General features: G+C 46.2%; 3 protein-coding genes and 1 non-coding gene across 13 annotated transcripts in view; all 4 read left to right on the forward strand.

Moving 5' to 3' along the window:
• UBN2 (ubinuclein 2) overlaps positions 1 to 10555 on the forward strand; it is a 57486-nt gene extending 46931 nt beyond the window's left edge. For 2 of the 5 annotated variants that reach the window (XM_049791945.1, XM_049791947.1), the window contains exon 17: positions 908 to 10555. In XM_049791945.1, coding sequence (XP_049647902.1) covers positions 908 to 957 — 50 coding nt within the window. In that variant the 3' untranslated portion in view covers positions 958 to 10555. The remainder of the gene's footprint in view (positions 1 to 907) is intronic. The other 3 variants (XR_007504603.1, XR_007504602.1, XR_007504604.1) reach the window with 3 other exon arrangements.
• A 171-nt stretch (positions 10556 to 10726) lies between these two features.
• On the forward strand, positions 10727 to 10799 carry TRNAR-CCU (transfer RNA arginine (anticodon CCU)). The gene has a single exon. It is a non-coding gene; the product is annotated as a tRNA-Arg (tRNA).
• A 43-nt stretch (positions 10800 to 10842) lies between these two features.
• FMC1 (formation of mitochondrial complex V assembly factor 1 homolog) lies at positions 10843 to 12135 on the forward strand. The gene is made up of 2 exons (XM_049792190.1): positions 10843 to 11543; positions 11687 to 12135. The coding sequence occupies exons 1-2, from the start codon at positions 11406 to 11408 to the stop codon at positions 11879 to 11881; spliced, it is 333 nt and encodes a 110-aa protein (XP_049648147.1). The 5' UTR covers positions 10843 to 11405; the 3' UTR covers positions 11882 to 12135.
• Positions 12136 to 14534: 2399 nt separating this feature from the next.
• LUC7L2 (LUC7 like 2, pre-mRNA splicing factor) overlaps positions 14535 to 18358 on the forward strand; it is a 32429-nt gene continuing 28605 nt past the window's right edge. For 2 of the 6 annotated variants that reach the window (XR_007504633.1, XM_049792186.1), the window contains exon 1: positions 14537 to 14975. Coding sequence is in view for 2 of the 6 variants with exons in the window: in XM_049792186.1 (XP_049648143.1) it covers positions 14915 to 14975 (61 nt within the window). In the remaining 4 variants the exon portion in view is untranslated. Of the gene's footprint in view, positions 14976 to 16111; positions 16135 to 18358 lie in introns of those variants that run through there. The other 4 variants (XR_007504632.1, XM_049792185.1, XM_049792188.1 and 1 more) reach the window with 4 other exon arrangements.

Consider the following 18358-nt stretch of genomic DNA (forward strand, 5'->3'; position numbering starts at 1 on the left):
ATACTTTATTGTAGCAGTTTTAGAAACCAAAGTGTACAAATCCATCTACTAGGAAAAAAGGAATACTACTTACTGGCTGCTAACATGATTGTTTACTGGCTGCATAAAGTCTGCGTTGGCAAGATTTGTTTTTTCTACTCAATTTTAATTTCTCCCTTGGAGGAGAAACTGACCTTCCAGCTAGAAGCTTCTTCATGTTTCTCATAAGAGTGTGTACATGTGTGAAAAGTGTGACGGTTTCCTAATGGAAGATCTGCCTTCCCTTGGAATTTTAGTTGCATATTTTGATTGAGAAGAGATGCTTGAAATAGAACATTTCTTTTTTCTGTTTGTAAGGCTTAGAGCTAAAAAACTATTATAAAGCTTTAGAAACTGCCACCTCTAGAGTTGTTTGTTTGTTTGTTTTTTGCCAGGAGAAGGAACAGGAAGGTTGGCAGTGGCTTGGTGGGGTGTCTTCATCCTGTTCTCAAGAGTCCTCAGCACCAAAAAGCTGGGCAGTGTTGCTCTAAGAGGCTGTGGAAATAAACCAATTGGCTAGTTTTGGTACAACCTTAATTTTTTGTCACAGTGCCATGGGCTGAATACTAAAAATGCTGTATTAAAATATAAAGGCTTCTAAAGACAGACTTGATTTTTAGGGTTTTTTTCAGTAGCCCAAGTTGCTACTTACTCTTTAGCAAGATGCTATCTTCTGGTATGAAGGCTGATATCTTGGGTTTCAACAGTGCTATTTCTAATAAATTACCTACAGAGAAGATGCAAAGACTTCCACTCTATAAACACAACCTACTTTTTGGTGATGCTAAAGCTGAACATGCCAAATTCCTGTCTCTTGCTGTAAGATATAAAAATAAAAGTTCATTCATGCTTTTATTCTTCCCTTTCTTTTCCTGTCTCTAAACTACAGATGGAGGCCAAAGTAAAGGGGACACTAAGTTACAGCGGAAAAACCAGTGACTTCTGGACAAGCAAGGGAGCTGAAGCAGTTCTGGTTGGCTGACAGAATCTGCCCAGTTGGGAAAGTGCTTATTGTCACAGGGCTGCTGTTTCTGTCGATGTTTACATATTCTGATCCCAAGCACTGTGGTGAGAGGAAGAAGAAAAAGAAAACAATACTTGATCAAAGAGAGAAGGAAAAGGAGGACTGGTCCTCCTGGTCATGCAGACTGGTCATAGTTTGATCTTGCCTAAAGAAACAAGCTTTTTTTATCTGCTCTGATTGGCTTTTAAAAGAAATTGATCGTCAAACCCACAGCAGCACAAACTTTTTTTTTCTGGGTGATGTCCAATGAAGAGTTGAAAGCGTGAGAGAAGCTAGAATAGGTTTCTCCATCCGTTGTGTAAGGTGGAATGATCCACTTCATTAGTGCTTGAAGTGCCCAGTATAAGATTATGTGTAGGTCCTGAGTGTACTATATGGTTGTGGACCAAAGGTTATGTAGAGTAGAGGTGGTGCTGGGATACTTTGCATTATAATTAAACCCTTACACAAGTGCAGTTTCTGATACGGGCATTTTTCCAGCTTTACAAGGCTGTTTGGCTTTAGGGAGCCTACAGATGTATGCAGTCTCATTAGAGAGTTGTCTTCAAAAACAGATCTCCTGGTACATTGAGATGTGAGACACAGACTACTGGGAAATCCCTTGCTCCTTGTTTGATTTTTTTTTTTTTTTTTTTTTTAATATAAAGATTCTTATTTAAGGGAGGAAGGAGATGGAAATTTTTCCATTTACATGAAAAGGAAACCCACATTTTATTGGTCAGACTAGCGTTTCTTTCCCTTTTTTTTTAAAGGCACACTGATTTTTTTTTCAGTCCTTCCATTTGTTGAACTTTTTCTTTGCCTTGTGCTTATCTGCTACTGAAATTAAGTAATGTTCTATTCATGTGTTTCATAAAACACAACCAGTTCTTTACTCATTCTACATCTTCCTCATCTTTCATCTAACTCTTCCCAAAAGCCATGCGTTATACTGATTTGCTAGTTAAAGCTGATTGTGACCTATTCCAGATCCAGGTTAATACTACTTCAGGCATTAGCCAAAGAGGAGTCGTTCAAAAGTGACCAGAGGTGCCTTCTCTTCTGGGGGCTGAATGGGTTGTCTCCAGCATTTCCAGCCCCTGCTGGCCTGGGGGAGTTCCTGACCTGAACTCTTCCTTGCATGGTAGCACAAGACTGCAAAGCTGGCTTTTTTTTGTTTTTTGGATAGCAGTACATCAACTGGTTAATTTGTAAGGTTAGAAGTATCCAGCACATGTTGCACTTTCAACACGAGGACAGAACTTTGCTGTTGAGTCCCTTGCACTGTCAGATAAAAGGTGAGAGTGGCAGAAACTGAAATAAGTCATAGGAGAAAGGAGCAAATAAGATAGTGTGATGCTCTTCTCCTTCAACCCCAAAACATTCCTTTGATCAGAGATGCTGAAACTCCTAGTAGCTAGTCTTTCCAGTAGTTTGATTTGAGATTTAAACCAGGGACTACTGGTTATCTCACACCTTCCAGAGAGAGTTTTACCCATGGATAATGAATCTTCAATGTTTTTTGCTAGATTAACTTATAGCTTTCAGGTTTCTTTTACATGTGATTTATTTTTCTTAGACCAGCCAACAATTTCTTTTCTATTTAGAGCTCATTTTAATTTTATATAAATATATATACGTGAATTTAAAATAATATATATTGTGTATTTAGTATAAAAATGTTGGGTTGAGCTCAGCAATAAATGTTTTTGCACAACACTTCTGTGAAAGACAGATTGAATTAAAAGAAGATGCATTAGTTCGTTAATTTCACTCCACAGCATCTGCCAATTAAAAGCTTTTTAGCTAGTGCTACTGTTTTGTATGTGGTGTGTTGATTAGATAAGCTTGCATCTCCATCATCAAGGTTATTTATAGTTGAAACATAAAGCTGCGTAGACTCTGGCATTCTTAATACTTCGCAAATTCTGTCAAAATACCATAAACTATTTAGAATGCAAGCTTTATCTGAATTTTTTTTTCCTCTTTTCTCCAGGAAAGGTTGAAGTAAGACAAGTCTTTGGTTTTTGAGGCCTAACAGTTCTGGCAGGATGCTAACTCTCTGAATTGTGTCAAACCTGGTACTTCTTAACAATGCATGTAGCTAAGGGAGTTGCGGCAGTGAGCCATCAGGCAGCAATATATTTAAAAGACCCTGTCCTAAGAGAGTTCTACCTCTTCTATGTTTTCCTCATCAAGGCATCTCATTCAAATTGCCATCTTTTTGTCTTCATACTAAATGAAATTTTAGATTGGGAGGCTTGGAGCCCTTTATAACTACAGCACAAATTTCCTTTCAACATTCCTCTCTTCTTGGAAGTATGCCTCATCTTCCGTTGAGGAATATCCTCTAAATTTTAAGGAGGGTAGGAGTAGTCCTGTCTGTGTGGCCTACCGAGCTTCTCAGTCTTGGGAAACAAGTAAACTAATAGTTACTGTGGAAATAGGTAGTAGGATGATGAGAATAAAGATGGCCATACATTTGTGAAGCCCGTTCAAACAGCCCCCCAAAGGGTAACTGGGTTTGGTCATTATGCTCCTGAGCTTCTTTGGAATCAGCAACATAGCGATGCAAGGGTCTGCATTCCCTGTTCCCTGTTCTCCCTGGTGAAACCTAGCAAGGCCAACTCAAAGGAAATAATAGCATGGCTCCCAGAGACCTTTGCAGGTAGTGTAAACAGGATGGGGAGGTGAAAGATTTCTGCAACGTCCAAATGCAAAATTAGGTAAATGTTTTACTATTTTCTGCACAGCAGCTCTTCTAAAGACATTTTCCCCCCAAGTTTTTACTACTTTTTAAGGGCCTTTGTTAATAAATAAACTGTAGTTGTACATACTAAATAACCCTCAGTATTCACAAGCAATAAGAAAGCCAAGTAGAGCTGTCTTTTCCAGGCAGCAGGGCTGAACTTGGTTTGGGGACTGTATGTGAGCTAACATGTCAAGCTCACTGAAAGCCCCAAACAAATGCAAGCAATAACTTCAAACACAGGTTTTAGGTGTTAAAACCGTCTGGGTAGTATTTTCTGCTACATGATCCAAAGTCCCAAAAGTCGTGTTAGCTATTTTAAATCCTTTGGAGACACTTGCAAAGAAAGGCGGCAGGCTAGATGAAAAACAGGCTGCAAGGTTTCCTGATACCTTGAACTGTAACTGCAATGTTCTCCCACTCTAAGATGCAAATGGCCTAAATCACTTTGTCCAGCCTTCTCTGTTGATTTGAGATACATGACTAATACCGATCAACTAAGTCACAAGTGTGGATGCTGTGGGTTTCACATCTGTTTTCTGCTAATCAGAAGTAACTTTTAATTACCTGGGTTCTGCTTCTTGTTTGAATCCGATCAAAGTTGTCTGATGCACAGATTTGGGGGTGGGACAGGTGCCAAGAGCCTGCTTCCTTCCCACAGTCCCATCACCTGACCCTTCCTCCACACTCCTTCTCCACTTGGTGCAAGACCCTTGAGGACATGAAAACAGAGAAAACCTGCAACTCTCCCAAGCTGCCATCAGTTGTGTGAACCATTAACCCTCTGGGAGTCATCTTGGACTCCAACTAACTTTTATCACATTTGCTGCTACATTCATAAAATGAACTTTTGGCTGTATTTATTAGCAAATCTTAATCTAGTTTACAGGTTTTTTTGTTTTCTTTTGAGTAGTTTTTGCCCACAGATGGATTAGAAGTGTTGGGGTGTTTGGGTTGGTTTGGGTTTTTTTTTTAGGTTGGTTTTTGTTTTGGGTTTTTTTGAGTGAATTGGTGAAGGCACAGTGGTCCCTCTTCTGCTTTTCTTTTGGATTTTTTTGAAGATGGCATTGCAGGGAAAACCTGCAGCCAAGCTAAGCTGTCGAAGGCTTCCTTCTACACCTAATTTTTATCTTTTGTTCAACTGGGGTGGGCGGGGAGGGGGAAATCATTAAAGGGACACTTGCTTTTTGTTTGGGTTTGGTTGTTTTGTTTTGTTTTTTTCCATAAAATGAACCAGAAGGTGAAAGCAGTAGATAAATGATTGATTAATTAACACTTTATGCAATTTTAATTTTATAGAAATTAAAAAAGGTTGGTAGATTTTGATTGGTCCTAGCTCTGGTGAAATGGCTGTTACCCTCCATGACTGACTTGATTCAGGCCTTTGTCCTTTGTTTAAGTGCCTTTTTTATTTTCTTTTATTTCCCTACCCTCTTTAAACTGTTCTCAGAGATCCTGAAGTGCTGGAAGGCATTTTGGAGGAAAATCTTAAGCTTGCCAAGATGGCTTTATGCTGTTATACTATTTTTTCCCTTTTGTAAAGAAAAAAAAAAGTGTGTAACGTGTGTAACTTCATAGCTGCTGTACCATGGTGTTGGTTCTGTGTGCTTGTGTGTTCTTTCTTTCTCACACTCACACGTGCACACACACACACATACAGCAATATTCCTGAGAAACCTGTTCATCCTCCTACATTCTGCTGGCTCTGTTAAACACTTAAAAGGTGAACACTTGTGCAAAGATGGCAGTACAATAAAAGAGTGTGTGTGAGTGTGCGTAAATGTGCATGAGAGAAAGGAAGTGGCTAACAGGAATGAATCTTTTTGCATTTTTCTTTAAAGGTTTTGAATTTGGATCTTAATTAGGTCACAAGTAAAACGTTATGGGCCCTGTCTGGCAACCTTATCGAATACTGGACCACTTCACACAATTACTGAGTCTGAGGCAAAGACGTGTGGCTGACAACCCCAAGGAGGTGGGGGGGAAAGAAGGTTAAAATAAACAGCTTGCAACAAGCTTGAGTTGAGATGAATTGCAAGGAATCGTGCGTGTGGTTAGTCACATCTGCTTGACACCAGTTATTGCAAGGATTCTCACATTCACCAAAGCTGTCACTTCTACCATGCATCATTTGTAAGAAGGAATTTGGTAAAACCTGCAGGAGTGCAGCTGCTAATTGATGTCAAACCTGGCTACGCTTCATATGCTGCCTAAAGCACTCACCATGAAGTACTTTTCTAGTTGTACTTTTTCTCAGTTTATTGAGATTTCATTAATGGTTTGCTCTCTTAGCCCATGAACTTGCTGTTCATTATGTTGTTAGCTGCAAGTGAACCTTCATAATAGTGTCTGTGCTTGTTTCCTCGTTCTCTGACAAAATTAGCAATCTGCAATAGATCATTGTGATTTTTAACAATTCTGTGCCGAGGATCTAACTAACTTATGATTATTATAAACGTGCATACCTGAAATTAGCAATAAATTTGTTGATCGAGTGCTAAACTTAAGGTAACATACATATGCATCGCTAGACTGTGCTAGTTCTGTGGTGCACTTCCCCTGGGGAAGAGCTAATTTTGAGTTGCAGTATGAAAAGGAAACATTTTACTTTCCAGAGTGGGAATGGAATGAAGAGTCCTTCGTAGATGGAGAGCTGATCTAGAGAGCAGAAGATAAGATACCAAATACAGTATGTTCCTGTGGCAGAGAATAGCCTAACTGCTATCTCAGTTCTTGGCTTGTCTTCACATGTTTGAGTGAACCTGTTTATGTAAACTAGGCCATAGACAGATCTCCTCTACTGATCTAATGGTGCCAGTTAAAGAGAGGGCTATTGCTGGCAGCTCAGCCAATTGGAGCGATAGCGAGGGTGCTTCTTAGAATCTGCCTTAGGTGCATCAGTGAAGTTACTTCAGTGGAGTTTGCCACATCTGCTTGTGGCAGTAAACTGAGCTATCCTGGCTCTCATGTTGCTGTTTAATTCATTTTGGGCACACATGGTCTTTATCATAGGCTGATCTGTGAGATGGGGATTCTACAGCTGGTGATGATGGTTGACTGTTGCAGTCTTTTTTAACAAATGTAGCTGTTTTGAAAATCTGTGTCTGTCTACTGCTTAAGAAATCACTGCCAAAATAAGCAGCTAGAAGTATGCTCACTGGGCCGCTGGAAAGATAACCGTTATGTGGGGGAATGCTTGCTTTGTGGAAACTTCTGGTGTGGCTTCATCATCCTTGTTCAATGACCTGGTGATCCCTTGCTGCTGTAATAGCCTTTTGGGGCCATAGAAAGCCCTGCTGCTGCTATGAGTTACGCTGAGAAATCGGCATGGCCTGCAACTAGGGAAGTACAAAGATTCCCTACAGCTGTTTTTGCACATTTCTCATAAATAAAACTGTGCTAATCTCATCAGTAGTCACAGATATAGGTCTGTATTTTGTAGCCATTTTTGACAGCTATAATTCTACAGAGCACGTCTGGAAAAAAAGAATAATACATGTTTTGTATCTAGAAGTGAATTTCAGTCTCTTCCCTTGCCATCATCTCCTGCTTAAATAATAACCATTAACTACTAAGTTTTTCTTCATGGTGAAGTAATTCAAAGCAAGCGGTATATGCTGTTTGACTCCTGTTGTGCTCAATACTAAGGGTTTGTTGGGTTTTGGTTTTGTATTTGCCCAGCAGTGTGTGCAGATGTATTTTATCAACAGAGTTATGTTTGTTACTGTCTAGTACCAAGAGAAAAAGGGAGGGAGAGAATCGACCAAAACGAGTCAGGAAATACCATTGTAGGCCAAACTTCAGTAGCTGCTGAGGCAACCAGAGCTTCTTTGAGACTTAGCAGATTTCATCTGGGGAGTGGGGGAAGAAACTTTCTTGTGTTCTCAGCTTTTTCCAGATAAGGCCTTAGTTTGATTAATAGTCACTAATATCAACTATGCAGATAAGTATTTACGTGTTTCAGTGTTACATGCATTCCTTCCCCCAGCTACCCCTCTTAACACATGTTGAAGTTTTACCCAAAGAAAATGGAATATTTTTTGAATGTCTGTACTCCAGAAGTCTTTTTTGCTAATGTGAAGAAAGAAATTTGTATTTTACAAAAGAAACCCTTTCACTGGTGCAACACCTAGTGTCAAGTGTCATGAAGTTGCTTCGAGAGGGAAGCTAAAATCGCCTCTTGTGACAGGTTTTAGTCTGAGAGTTTTTTAGACTATTCAGCTCTCAAAATTGGTTTAAGAAGCCACAGCAATGTTTTTTAATGTACAGATTGGATTTGGGGAGAAACTAATGAGACAAACCAGGTTTCCTTCCAGTATCAGAAGTGAATTAAATCAATTTCTCACTTAAATGAAGTTGCTTCTAAACAAGGGGAGTTATCAGCTACACAGTAGCTGGCTCTTTAAATAAAAGCTAAATCATGATCCCCAGGTATTTCTCAGTGATCTTTTAGTCTTGTTGTATGTAACTACAAATAACAATTTAGCTCTGAGGTGAGAACTGTAGTGTGTGTTTTATTGCCGGTGATCCCATCACGTAGCAGTTAGTACCATGTTCTTGCATAGTTCTCAAGATCCATACTGGAAGTAGATGGAGAAATTTTATTTTTGGACTACTGTTTAAAAAATTTACAAAATTAACTACTGCTTTTTACCCCCAAAAGTCTACTGAGCAGTGTTATATTTTAGCAGTTAAACTAGTAGCCTTGTTATGTGATTTGTCTCTTTGTAATCTTCTTTTACTGAGGGTTAGAAGCATTTCATGAGTAATCCTTAAAATGTTGGCATTCTCTAGCTTAAAGTCAGGTGCTTATAACAAAGGGGCATCTGTGATGATAACCTCTGATGATACAAAAGCACTATGTTCAGAATATTTCATTGGAAAAAAGAAAAACAAAAACACAAAACAGGTGAGGGTGCAATTCCCTTTAGTTCTGCCAGATAAAGAGGCTCAGTCAAGAACAGAGCATCCAACTACCTGCCTGCACGGCTGATGGTAGTGGGGATCATTCCCTCAACAGAGGTTTGGCCTCAGTATCCTTTGTTTAGTGTCAGTTTTAGTGTGTGTGTATATATATATGTGTATATATATATATATATAAAAGCCAGTTTGGATATAGCCAGCTTAACTCTACCTGACTTGCTGTGATCCCCAAGACAATGAAAGGCTGAGAAACAGATAGACGGAGTGTTTTCCTGCCTTTCACTAGGTAGCTCAGAACAAACAGCTGGCCATGTGTTTTGTTATAAATGAATGTTAAATCACAGCTAGAGTTCTTTGCATTCCTCAGCTTCAAACAAAGGAATGCACAGTTACTACAAGATGGCAAACCTGTTTGAGTTGGTGATTCCTGTGATGCTTTACTCAGTCCAGCATGAATTTGTAGAAGGTCATCTTCCACCTTTTAATACTCGTGTATTTTGGATCATAGGGCTTAGTGATGGAGAGAGGATCCTAACAGCTATGTGCTTACCTGATGAGCTCTCCAGAGAAACTCCCCTGTGAAACGCTCCCCTCTTGTGACAGCAAGCCTGAACAACCAAATGCAGCTATACATTTGGGTAGTTAGCACCACTTTCATTTGGATTTTTAGGGAGGTGTGTTCCAATAACTTCAAGGGATACTGTGTTTTAAATGTGTGATTTCATTCCTCTCTCCTTATAAAACTGAACCTGAACGCAAGTTTTGATTTGTTGGGGTTTTTTGTAATAATCTCAGGACCTGAAAGATTGTAGCATTTAGTGTGTCTTAAAAATGATGTACTGTACCAGCCATGGATTTTTGTAAATACACCTGTCTCCCTTTTTTCTATTTTTATTTTTTAAAAGTGTGTAAGGCTCTTTGTCGGAGGAACTGGTGCCTGCTTAATTTCCATCCTGAACTGAAGCAGGAGAAGGAAGAAGCTGCTGCCACAAAAGCCCGCATCAGTTCCAAATGTGTGTATTGTTCTGGTCAGTTTAATGGCTGTTAAGTCTTAGTTGGGAAGCGGGTTTGTTCCCCTCCCCCTCCCCCCCTTCCCAGTTGGGGCTAGCAGAGCCCTAGCAGGGAGACCAATTTTAACTCTGTTCAGTGTGACTACTTTGTGTTCACTCCTTCCAGATACTCAGGTTTGCTATCCCTGAGAAGTCGGATGTTTTCAGAGGTCAGGACTATTGGCCCTCTGCAAGAACAGCTGGAGAGCATTTCTCATTTTACCAGTGCTCTGCTCCAAACAGTTACAGGGTTTGTATCCTGCAAACCTTGCAGATGGTGCCACCTCCACCTGTTCTGAGAGGGACTTGCCCTTTTATTTTCTGCTTTCCTGAATGGAGTGCAAAGATGGTTTTTGGCAGCAGACTTTGCTCTGGGATCCAACCGTGCCAGCAGACCCCTGTTCTGCCGTAGGAGCCTTACTCAACTTGGTGTAACTGTTCCCTGTCCCTAACTGCGACAGGCTTTTTTTCATGAGTGTGCTTTTTTTTTGTCATGTGTCTGTGCTGTATTAAATAAAGAGGAATGTACATACTAGCTGTCTCCGTGATTTCTCACAAAAATAACGGTGTAAAAAGGTTTCACTTGAATTGTCACTTGGGCCTTTTTGTTGGGTTTTTCATTGTTGGGGGGGGCGGGCTTTCTTCAGTCATGGCAACCACAAAGGCAAGGGAGATAGTACGAGCAAGGAGCAGCATTTTAAAACTCGGAGGATTAGTACAGGAGCGAACTCGTCCCTTTTCGGTTTGTCATTCCAAGGCAAAGTCTGTACGAGCTGAGGGAAAGCGGCCGGCTCGCAGGCCGGACTGCCGCCATCTCCGGCGTCAGACCCACCCCGCGCTCCCAGCGGGCTACGCGGCAGGCGTCTTCCGGTTCGCGAGCCGCGCGCGCGTGACGGCCCTGCCCAGTCAGCGGCCTTCAACATCCTCCATAAGAGGGGCGGGGACAGGAGAGAAGTAACGACAGAGAGAAAACCGTTTCGCGTAGCCCCAGTGGCCTAATGGATAAGGCATTGGCCTCCTAAGCCAGGGATTGTGGGTTCGAGTCCCATCTGGGGTGGGCTTTTTTTCCCTCCCCCCCTTCTCCCTCCTTTTCTTTCATTCTTTCTTTCTCTCCGGCCGAGTCGAGTGGGCCCCACCCCACCTCTACAACGGTCAAACGGCGCTGGCTTTCCAGAGCGCGAGTCCCGGGGTCCCTCGGATGTCTGAGCGTCCCCCGTTGGTTCTAACCAGCTGTAGAGTGTTTCAAGACCGGAGACCTCAGGGGCACGCGTGGGCTGCTCGGGTTGGTGTGTGTGGGGGGGGGATACGGGCCCCTCGGCTGCCTCCCGCCATCCCGCCCCGCTACCTTCGGCCGCTGCCCAGGGCCCACGCGCGCGCGGGCCGCTCCTCCACCAACCCAACGGCCCGGGGAGGGAGGGGGGCGCGCGCACGGGCCTCGGAACGGCCTCGCCTCGGCGCTCGACCTTCGGCACGTGGCCTCCACTGACTGCAGGAGGCGTGGGGACGGTGAAAGTTAGGAGAAGGCGATCGTTCGCCTCGGCGCTCGACAGCCCGCGTCTCCTCCGGCCGAGGTTGAAGCCGGCGCGCGCCGGCCGCTTCCTTATTGGCCGTCGCGGCGAGGCGGCGGCGCTCGATTGGTCGGCGGGGCCGGGAGGAGTGTAAGATGGCGGCGCTGGGCTCACCGCTGCGGACCTTGCGCGGGCTCCTGCGCGAGCTCCGCTACGCCGGCGGCCGGGCGGGCCGCCCCTACCGCGACACGCCGGCCTACCAGCACGTCGTCGCGGCCTTCCGGGCCCACCGGGTACGGGCGGGCTTCCCGCAGCCCCCACCGTCCGCCTCCTCCTGCCGCCCCCCGGGGAGGTGAGGCGGGGGCGCCCCTGCCCGCGGCCGCGCAGCCCGGCGCGGGGGGTGAAGCGTCCCGGGCTTGTTCCCTCCGCTCCGCAGGTCACCAGCGAGAAGCTGTGCCGGGCCCAGCAGGAGCTGCACTTCCAGGCTGCCACCTACCTCTGCCTGCTGCGCAGCGTCCGGGAGCACGGGGCCCTTCACCAGGAGTACCACGGCAAGGGAGAGCGCTCGCCCGAGGAGGTCGCCGGCCTGGTGGGCTTCAGGTTGCCTCAGCAGCCGGGAGGAAAGGGCTGAGGTGCCTCTGCTGTAGTACCCATCTATTCCTGAATAAATATCCTAGAAGTACCGAAACGGCCTGGGTTTTCTAGCTTGCATTCTCTGTTGGTCGCAGGTTGCAAGAGCCATAGCTGAGAATCCCCCTCTCGGTTTATCAGGTGTACCAGACCCACCTTTCAATCTGAACCTGTGGTGTGACAGGCAGCCTCCACACAAGAGAAAGGCTGTTCGTAGTGGAAAAACATGACAGCCTTCACCACTAAACTGTTTTGTCTAAGGAGTTGCATGGGTTGTTGGTTCTCCCCCCCCCCCCAATCTGTAGGAAAGAGAATTTGCCCTTACTGTAGGTTTTGCCAGCCACCTTCTGCCTGGGGGGGGGATTTTTTGCTCTCCCAAAAGTGAAGGTGCTTTCTTTGGAACATTAGTGGATTCTGGCGACCACTGCAGCAGCACAAACCTCCTTCATCTTGAATACTCCGGGTTTTCCTTGGCAGTGAGATCATGGTAACAATTCAGAGACAAATACTACTTTGCATTACTAATGAATTAAGTAGTATTTCTCAGTGTCTCTGAGCGGTCAACTGTGACTGTAGGCTTCCTGTGCTGCTCTTATACACCATGAATCTCAGAAAAACTTCACTAGGTGGTGAACTGATGACTGCCAGTTACACTAGATACACATACCAGGCTGCCGTTTTCTTGTTTGTCTTGCAATCTGGAACAGCAAGTTTCTTTTTATAAGAAAAGAAATAGTGGCTTGAATAGTTTTTCTCAGAAGAGGGCTGAATTATATGCAAGATATACAAGAAATCCATAATAAGGATGACTTTATAACATCTAAAAAATGTGAGGCTTGTTTACGTGGGGGAGGACCTATAAGCAAGGCTAGCGAAAGTGCTTGGGTTTTTTTTATTACCAGGGGAAACAAAGTATTTTGTCAGAAAGCACTCCAAACAGATTTTCTTCATCTAAATGTATATATTTTCCTTTCCCTGCAATTAAAGCTTGGGGATAGTTTAATCCCCAAAGTATAGCGGACAGTGGGGAGATTTGGGCTATTTAGGTAAGGTAAGGAAATATGAACTACAATTTTTAAGGTTCTGTACACCAAAAATCTAGTTTGCAATTCCTGCAGTGTCTCACTAGTTAAACAGTGGTGTTTTTTTTTAAAAGTGTCGATATCACAGGTGCGAAAGTACCAACCTATTTGCAGCTCAGTAGATGAAAGTTATGGGAAGTCACCATACCCCGAGAATGGCTGCGACGCATTTGTTGTTCTGAGTTATTTAACGCAGCCGCTGCACAATGCAGTGTACTTTCCAGGTGAACTAAAGGTTTGCTCCATCTGAAGTCTGTGGTATATTACCCCAGAAGAAAAATAAATGGCTCACTGAAGCCAGTTCTGGAAGAAAAGCTGAAATTTGGCCAGAAATAGATGGAAAAAGCAATCTCTGCTCTTTAAAAAGACTACCAAGAGCTAAAGGTTGTACTGCATGAGTACAAATAACAGCTAAAATGTCTTCATAGGGAAAATTTCAGCCTGTATCTGTATCGCTTCCAGTTATGTCCCTTTCAATCCAAAGTAACGTAATGACTTACAAATGGAAATGTCTATGTTAAAGAAAACACAGCCAGGATGTGTTCTGAATGGCTGAGGAGAACTGGGTAGGGGAATCTTTTCCTACACCTGTTCCAGAGGACTCCTGTTTGAGCCTAGCATCTTCCCTTGTGGAATCCAGATAACCGTAAAGTTGTAAAGTTTTTTTAACGGCTTTTCACGTTGCCTTTTCTCTCCCGTATTACGTTAACCTTAAAAGTTGAACGTGACCCCCCGGCTACGGACAGCTAGAACTGATCCTTGCGACAGTCATCGACGGCTCCTGGGCACTAGATGGCAACACGGCGGCGAAGGAGGGGATAGTCACAAAACGCAGGCGTTAGGAGATATCGAAACGGTGAATGTATTTTTTTCCCAGACTGGATCTTGGTGCTCCGTGAGCCGAGCTAGCTGCAACACGTAACTTCGGCTTTAAGGGCGGTTCTCTACAAAGCGGGTGTCACGGCAGCTCTTCTCACCGATGCAACTCCAACCGCGCTGGACAGCTGGAGCCATCGAAACGGCGCCGGGCGGCCGCCCAACGACAGAAACCGTGTTGAAGCCTATTCCCTCAGCTGGGGCTCGGCCACGCGGGCCCGTTGCCCCCCGCCCCGATGCCGAGGCCCGCCCGCGCCTTTAGGAACTCGCTCCCGCCGCACAGCCCGGGCTGCCCTCCCGCTCCCCGTGGGCTCCTGCTGAGCCACGTGCTCCGGCACGTTAGAACCAACCGTCGCGGCGCCGCTCCGCTGGGCTCTCCCCTCAGAGAGGGACGGACGCGCCGCACGTGCGCTGCCCGCCTTCCCCCGCCGGCAGCGGAGCCCAGCGGCCCAGCCCCGCCCCCGCCCCTGGCGGCTGCCGCTCGTGGCGGGCGCGGCCGCTGCCGACACGGAGAGCGGGACGTCACAGCGGCTACGCGGGGCCATCCGGCCAATCAGCGCGCCCCAGGGGGCCTAGCCCGGCGACCCAATCAGGGACCTCGCTGCGCGGTGCGTCACCGGCCGAAAAACGCGCGCTGCTGCCAATCAGTGGGCGCCAAGGTCCGTCCGCGCTGGCGTCACGGAGCGCACGAGGGGGTTCCAGGGCGCGTGCGCGCGGGTTTCCGTTACCGCTGGCGCGCGCGCGTGGCAGGCGTGAGAGGAAGCGGGAGGAGCGGAGGGGGGAGGGGAGAGGACAGGAGAGGAGAGGGGAGGCGGCGGCGGCGGCGGCGGCGGCACCTCCACCACCACCACCGAGGCCGGCTTCCCGCTCCGCCTTCCTGCTCCGCCTTCCACCGGCAACGCCAGACAGAGGCAGCGCCCGCTTCTCCGCCCCCCTCCCCCCCGCGGCGTCGGGAGAGCGGGTCGGCCCGGGCCCGCCAGTGACGCGAGGGGGAGGGCCGAGCGCCGCGCCGGGCCTCGGGCCTTGTAGGCCGCTGTCGGCGTGACTCGGCCGGGCCGACCCCTCGCGCGCTCAAGATGTCGGCGCAGGCCCAAATGCGCGCCATGCTGGACCAGCTCATGGGCACGTCCCGGGACGGTAAGTGCCCCCCGGCCGAGGGGGGGGGGGGAGGGGGAGGTGGGGAGGCGGAGCCGCCGAAGACCCCGAGGTCGCGGCGGTACCGGGCCGGCCGCCCGGCCCTTCGCTGTTGATTGGCAGGCCTGGGGCCCGCTCCCTGTCCCGTCCCCCCCCCCCCCCCCCCCCCCTCCGCGGGGCTGGGCTGGGCCGGGCCGGGCCGGGCCTGCCGAGGCCGGAGATCGGCGGCCGGCGGCGGGGCGGGGGCCTTCGGCGTTGCCGCCCCCGGGGCTCTGGGGAGCCGTGCGCCACCCCACCCCCCCCACCCGTGGTGCTGCCGGCGCCAGCCGTTCCGCGGGCAGCGGGAGGCCGTGCGGCCGTTTCGGCTGCTGTCCGAGGCCCGCTCTCCGCCATGCTCGCTGCTCGCGGCCGAACCGCGCCGGTAGAGGCGCGCCCCTGCAGCTTTCCGCGCGGCTCTGCTGTGCGGGAGACAGCGGTTTGTTAGGTTCGGGTCGTGGGGGGGGGGAGCATAGCCCAAAGTGCCCCCACACCAGCAGCCGCTTCTGTAGAGCAGGGGCTTTTTTTGCGGTATTGTAGTTTTGTCTAAAGCCTGACCCAAACCATCATTTCAGGAAGCAGGTGGGTATGGCTGCTGCTTTCTGAAAGATGGAGTGCAGTTAACCCAGGCGGGCGAATTGTTTTAAAAACGAGCAAGCCCCAAACATCTAACTGAAAGCTTGAACATCTAGAGGCAGTAATCCCGAGAGGGAGATACTAGATGTACAGGCAGGTTTCATATCACCCTGAGGTCACATGGTGAACTGGAGATTATCGCCGTGTAAAGCTTCTCAGAATTTTTGTCAGGGTGCATCACAGTCAATGTGAAAGTTTGAACTGTCAGTCACCCATACATCCAGATAGTTTGGGGGCTGCTAGAAAAGAGCAGTTCCTGTTAATGCTGTGTAGCATTTTATTTATAAAAAAAATAATAATACTACGCCTGAAGGTAGACAGCAGTTAAGAGACTATTTCAATGTTCTGCACGTTGTACTCGCTCTTGCAGATTGTTACATGTTTGTTGAAGCCTCATGCTGGGTTAGTGGTTACCTGTTTTCCCGTGCACCAAGCAGGATGTATGAACTGGGGTGTACCTTGTATGTGCCGGCTATCTGTTGATACTGGGGTAATGTGATTACATTTAGCAATATAGGGTTTTTTTCATATAATCTGGAATTTTAAATAAATGTAACTAGTTTTCACATACCCAGTATATCATGAATGCTTTCTGCTAAGTGCTTATAGCTGTTTTAAACAGGGGCGTGATAATCTCATTGGAATATTACTGTTCTGCAGAGATTGCCTTCCAGAGCAAGGCTGGTTAGTGAGTAGTCATCATGCAGGATCTGATTTAGGGTGTTTTCATCTTGCCCCAGAAGATTTTTGAATACTTCCTGTTGTGGCTGCGCGTGTCTTAACTGCTTGGCAAAGTAACTTTGTACTCATGAAACTCAAGTCTTCCCAGTGTTGGCGCTTAGATCACTGTCTCAGAGCTACCTAGGACTACAGAGAATGTTTAAAGAAGCGGGGGGGGGGGGGAAGGGGGGGCAGGGGCTGTTTCAATTTATGAATGTATTTTCTATTGGGTGCTGGGAGAAGAGGGTGGTTTACCTGTGACAGCTGCTTAAAAATGTTCAGTGAAAAGCAATTTCAGACGAGATTTCCTTTAGCTTTGTGAGAGAGCAGTTATTTTATAGATAATTGTATTCCTCTCTTCCACCAGCCCTGTAATTCCCAAACTGCATGGGCTGAACTGCTTAGAAACTTAACTGTCTGGAGAGGAAGTATTTAAATGAAATTGGCAAGATGGGGAAGGATAAGGAGAAAAAACTGTTTGCAAGATTGGCTTCCATTATTGGATGAAGTGGGGAATTGAGGATCTTGGTGTAACACCATTCTGGTTTAAAAAAAAAAAAAAAGAAGAAGAAAGAAATCCAGTGGAGCATTATTTAAACCAAAGTGTGCACAAGGATTGAAAATCATGCCTTTTTTTGAAGAGCTGGTACTTATTAAATTCAAGGCTAGGCTCAAGGTCATTGAAATATTCCTGACCTTGAGAGTAGTGGGGTTTGGGGTTATTTGGTTTTTGATGTTTCTATCACCTTTGACATACTCTATTTCTAGTAATATGCAAATCACACCTTTTCATTAGAATGTGGCAATTTTTTCATTTCTTGGTAGATTGTAGCTCTCGTTTTACCACTTGGCCCCATTGTCTTTGATTTTGCTCTGCCTGGCAACACAATAGAGTTTAAAATGTTTCTTAAAAAATAATCTTTCTTGGGTGAATTATCAGAATCATTAAAGTGCTTTTTAATTCCCTGATTAACAGAATTTTATACTTTACACAGTTTGGGGGGGGGGGTTGTTTTGTTTTGGGTGGGTTGTTGGGGGTTTGGGTGGGGTGGTTTTTTGTTTGGGTTTTTTTTTTAGGTTGGTTGGTTTTTTTGGAGGAGCCTAGAATGTGCAAATTTAAAATTTTTACCTATATTAGAAAAGGCAGATCAAACATTTGATCTCTTCAGTGGGAACAGAACAAACTCAGAGTTAAATTCGAAGCCAATGGTGGTACCTGAATATGTAGTCTGTGCTACTTTTTTGGAGCTTATAGTATCATTTGTAGCGAACGAGAACATGCTCTGAAAATCGCTTTGAAAATCCCACAATGAGATGCTCAAATGTGGCTTTAGGAGATGAGCTGTAGGCTGTAATTTGTGGAACTTTGTGCACACTCATTTATAACTGGTGTCCCTGGGGCCAGAATGGAGAAGCTCAGAGGATGCACTTATTAAATGTTTTTATGGATTTACTCTTAAGGTCGGAGAACACCTAGACAGCACAGTTCTGTATTGGTCAAACTGATTCAGAAAATACCCACTGAGCTGTAAGAATATTTGTGAGAAATACACTGTGTTAGTAAGGACCCTTCTCATTTCAGACGGAGTTGCCCGTTGTGTGATTGTGTAGAACTAGGTATGCAGCTCCGGGCCTGCCCCGTGCTGTATCCTTTCCTGGAGGGCCCTGTGCTTGCGGGCAGGGAGAACCAAGAGCTTTGTGACTTGCTTTGGCAACCTGCTTCCTCCCTCGTCTGAATTTTGGCAGTGGGATAGAAGCGCTTGCAGTCACACAGCATTGCTCAATGTGTGATGAACTGCTGCCTGGTACCTGCCAGGATGCAATGTTCAGGCAGCCTCTTGCCAGCTGCCCAGCCCAGCACCCTGCTGCTCCATACTTGCCTTTGCTCGTGTGACAAACACCTGACAGAGAAGTGAAACAGAAGGGACTTGGCAGATGCTCTTCGGGAGTTTCCAGTGAGTTGCAGTTCTTAGAATTCATCTGGGATATCTCAA

Source organism: Accipiter gentilis, chromosome 34, assembly GCF_929443795.1.
Source record: "Accipiter gentilis chromosome 34, bAccGen1.1, whole genome shotgun sequence".
NCBI lineage: Eukaryota > Metazoa > Chordata > Aves > Accipitriformes > Accipitridae > Astur > Astur gentilis.

What these genes read in the sequence shown, in the direction of transcription:
- FMC1 (XM_049792190.1), top strand. Translation starts at nt 11,406, where the DNA reads ATGGCGGCGCTGGGCTCACCGCTGCGGACCTTGCGCGGGCTCCTGCGC. An exon ending in CGGCCTTCCGGGCCCACCGG is followed by an intron (nt 11,544 to 11,686) that starts GTACGGGCGGGC and finishes TCCGCTCCGCAG; the next exon opens with GTCACCAGCGAGAAGCTGTG.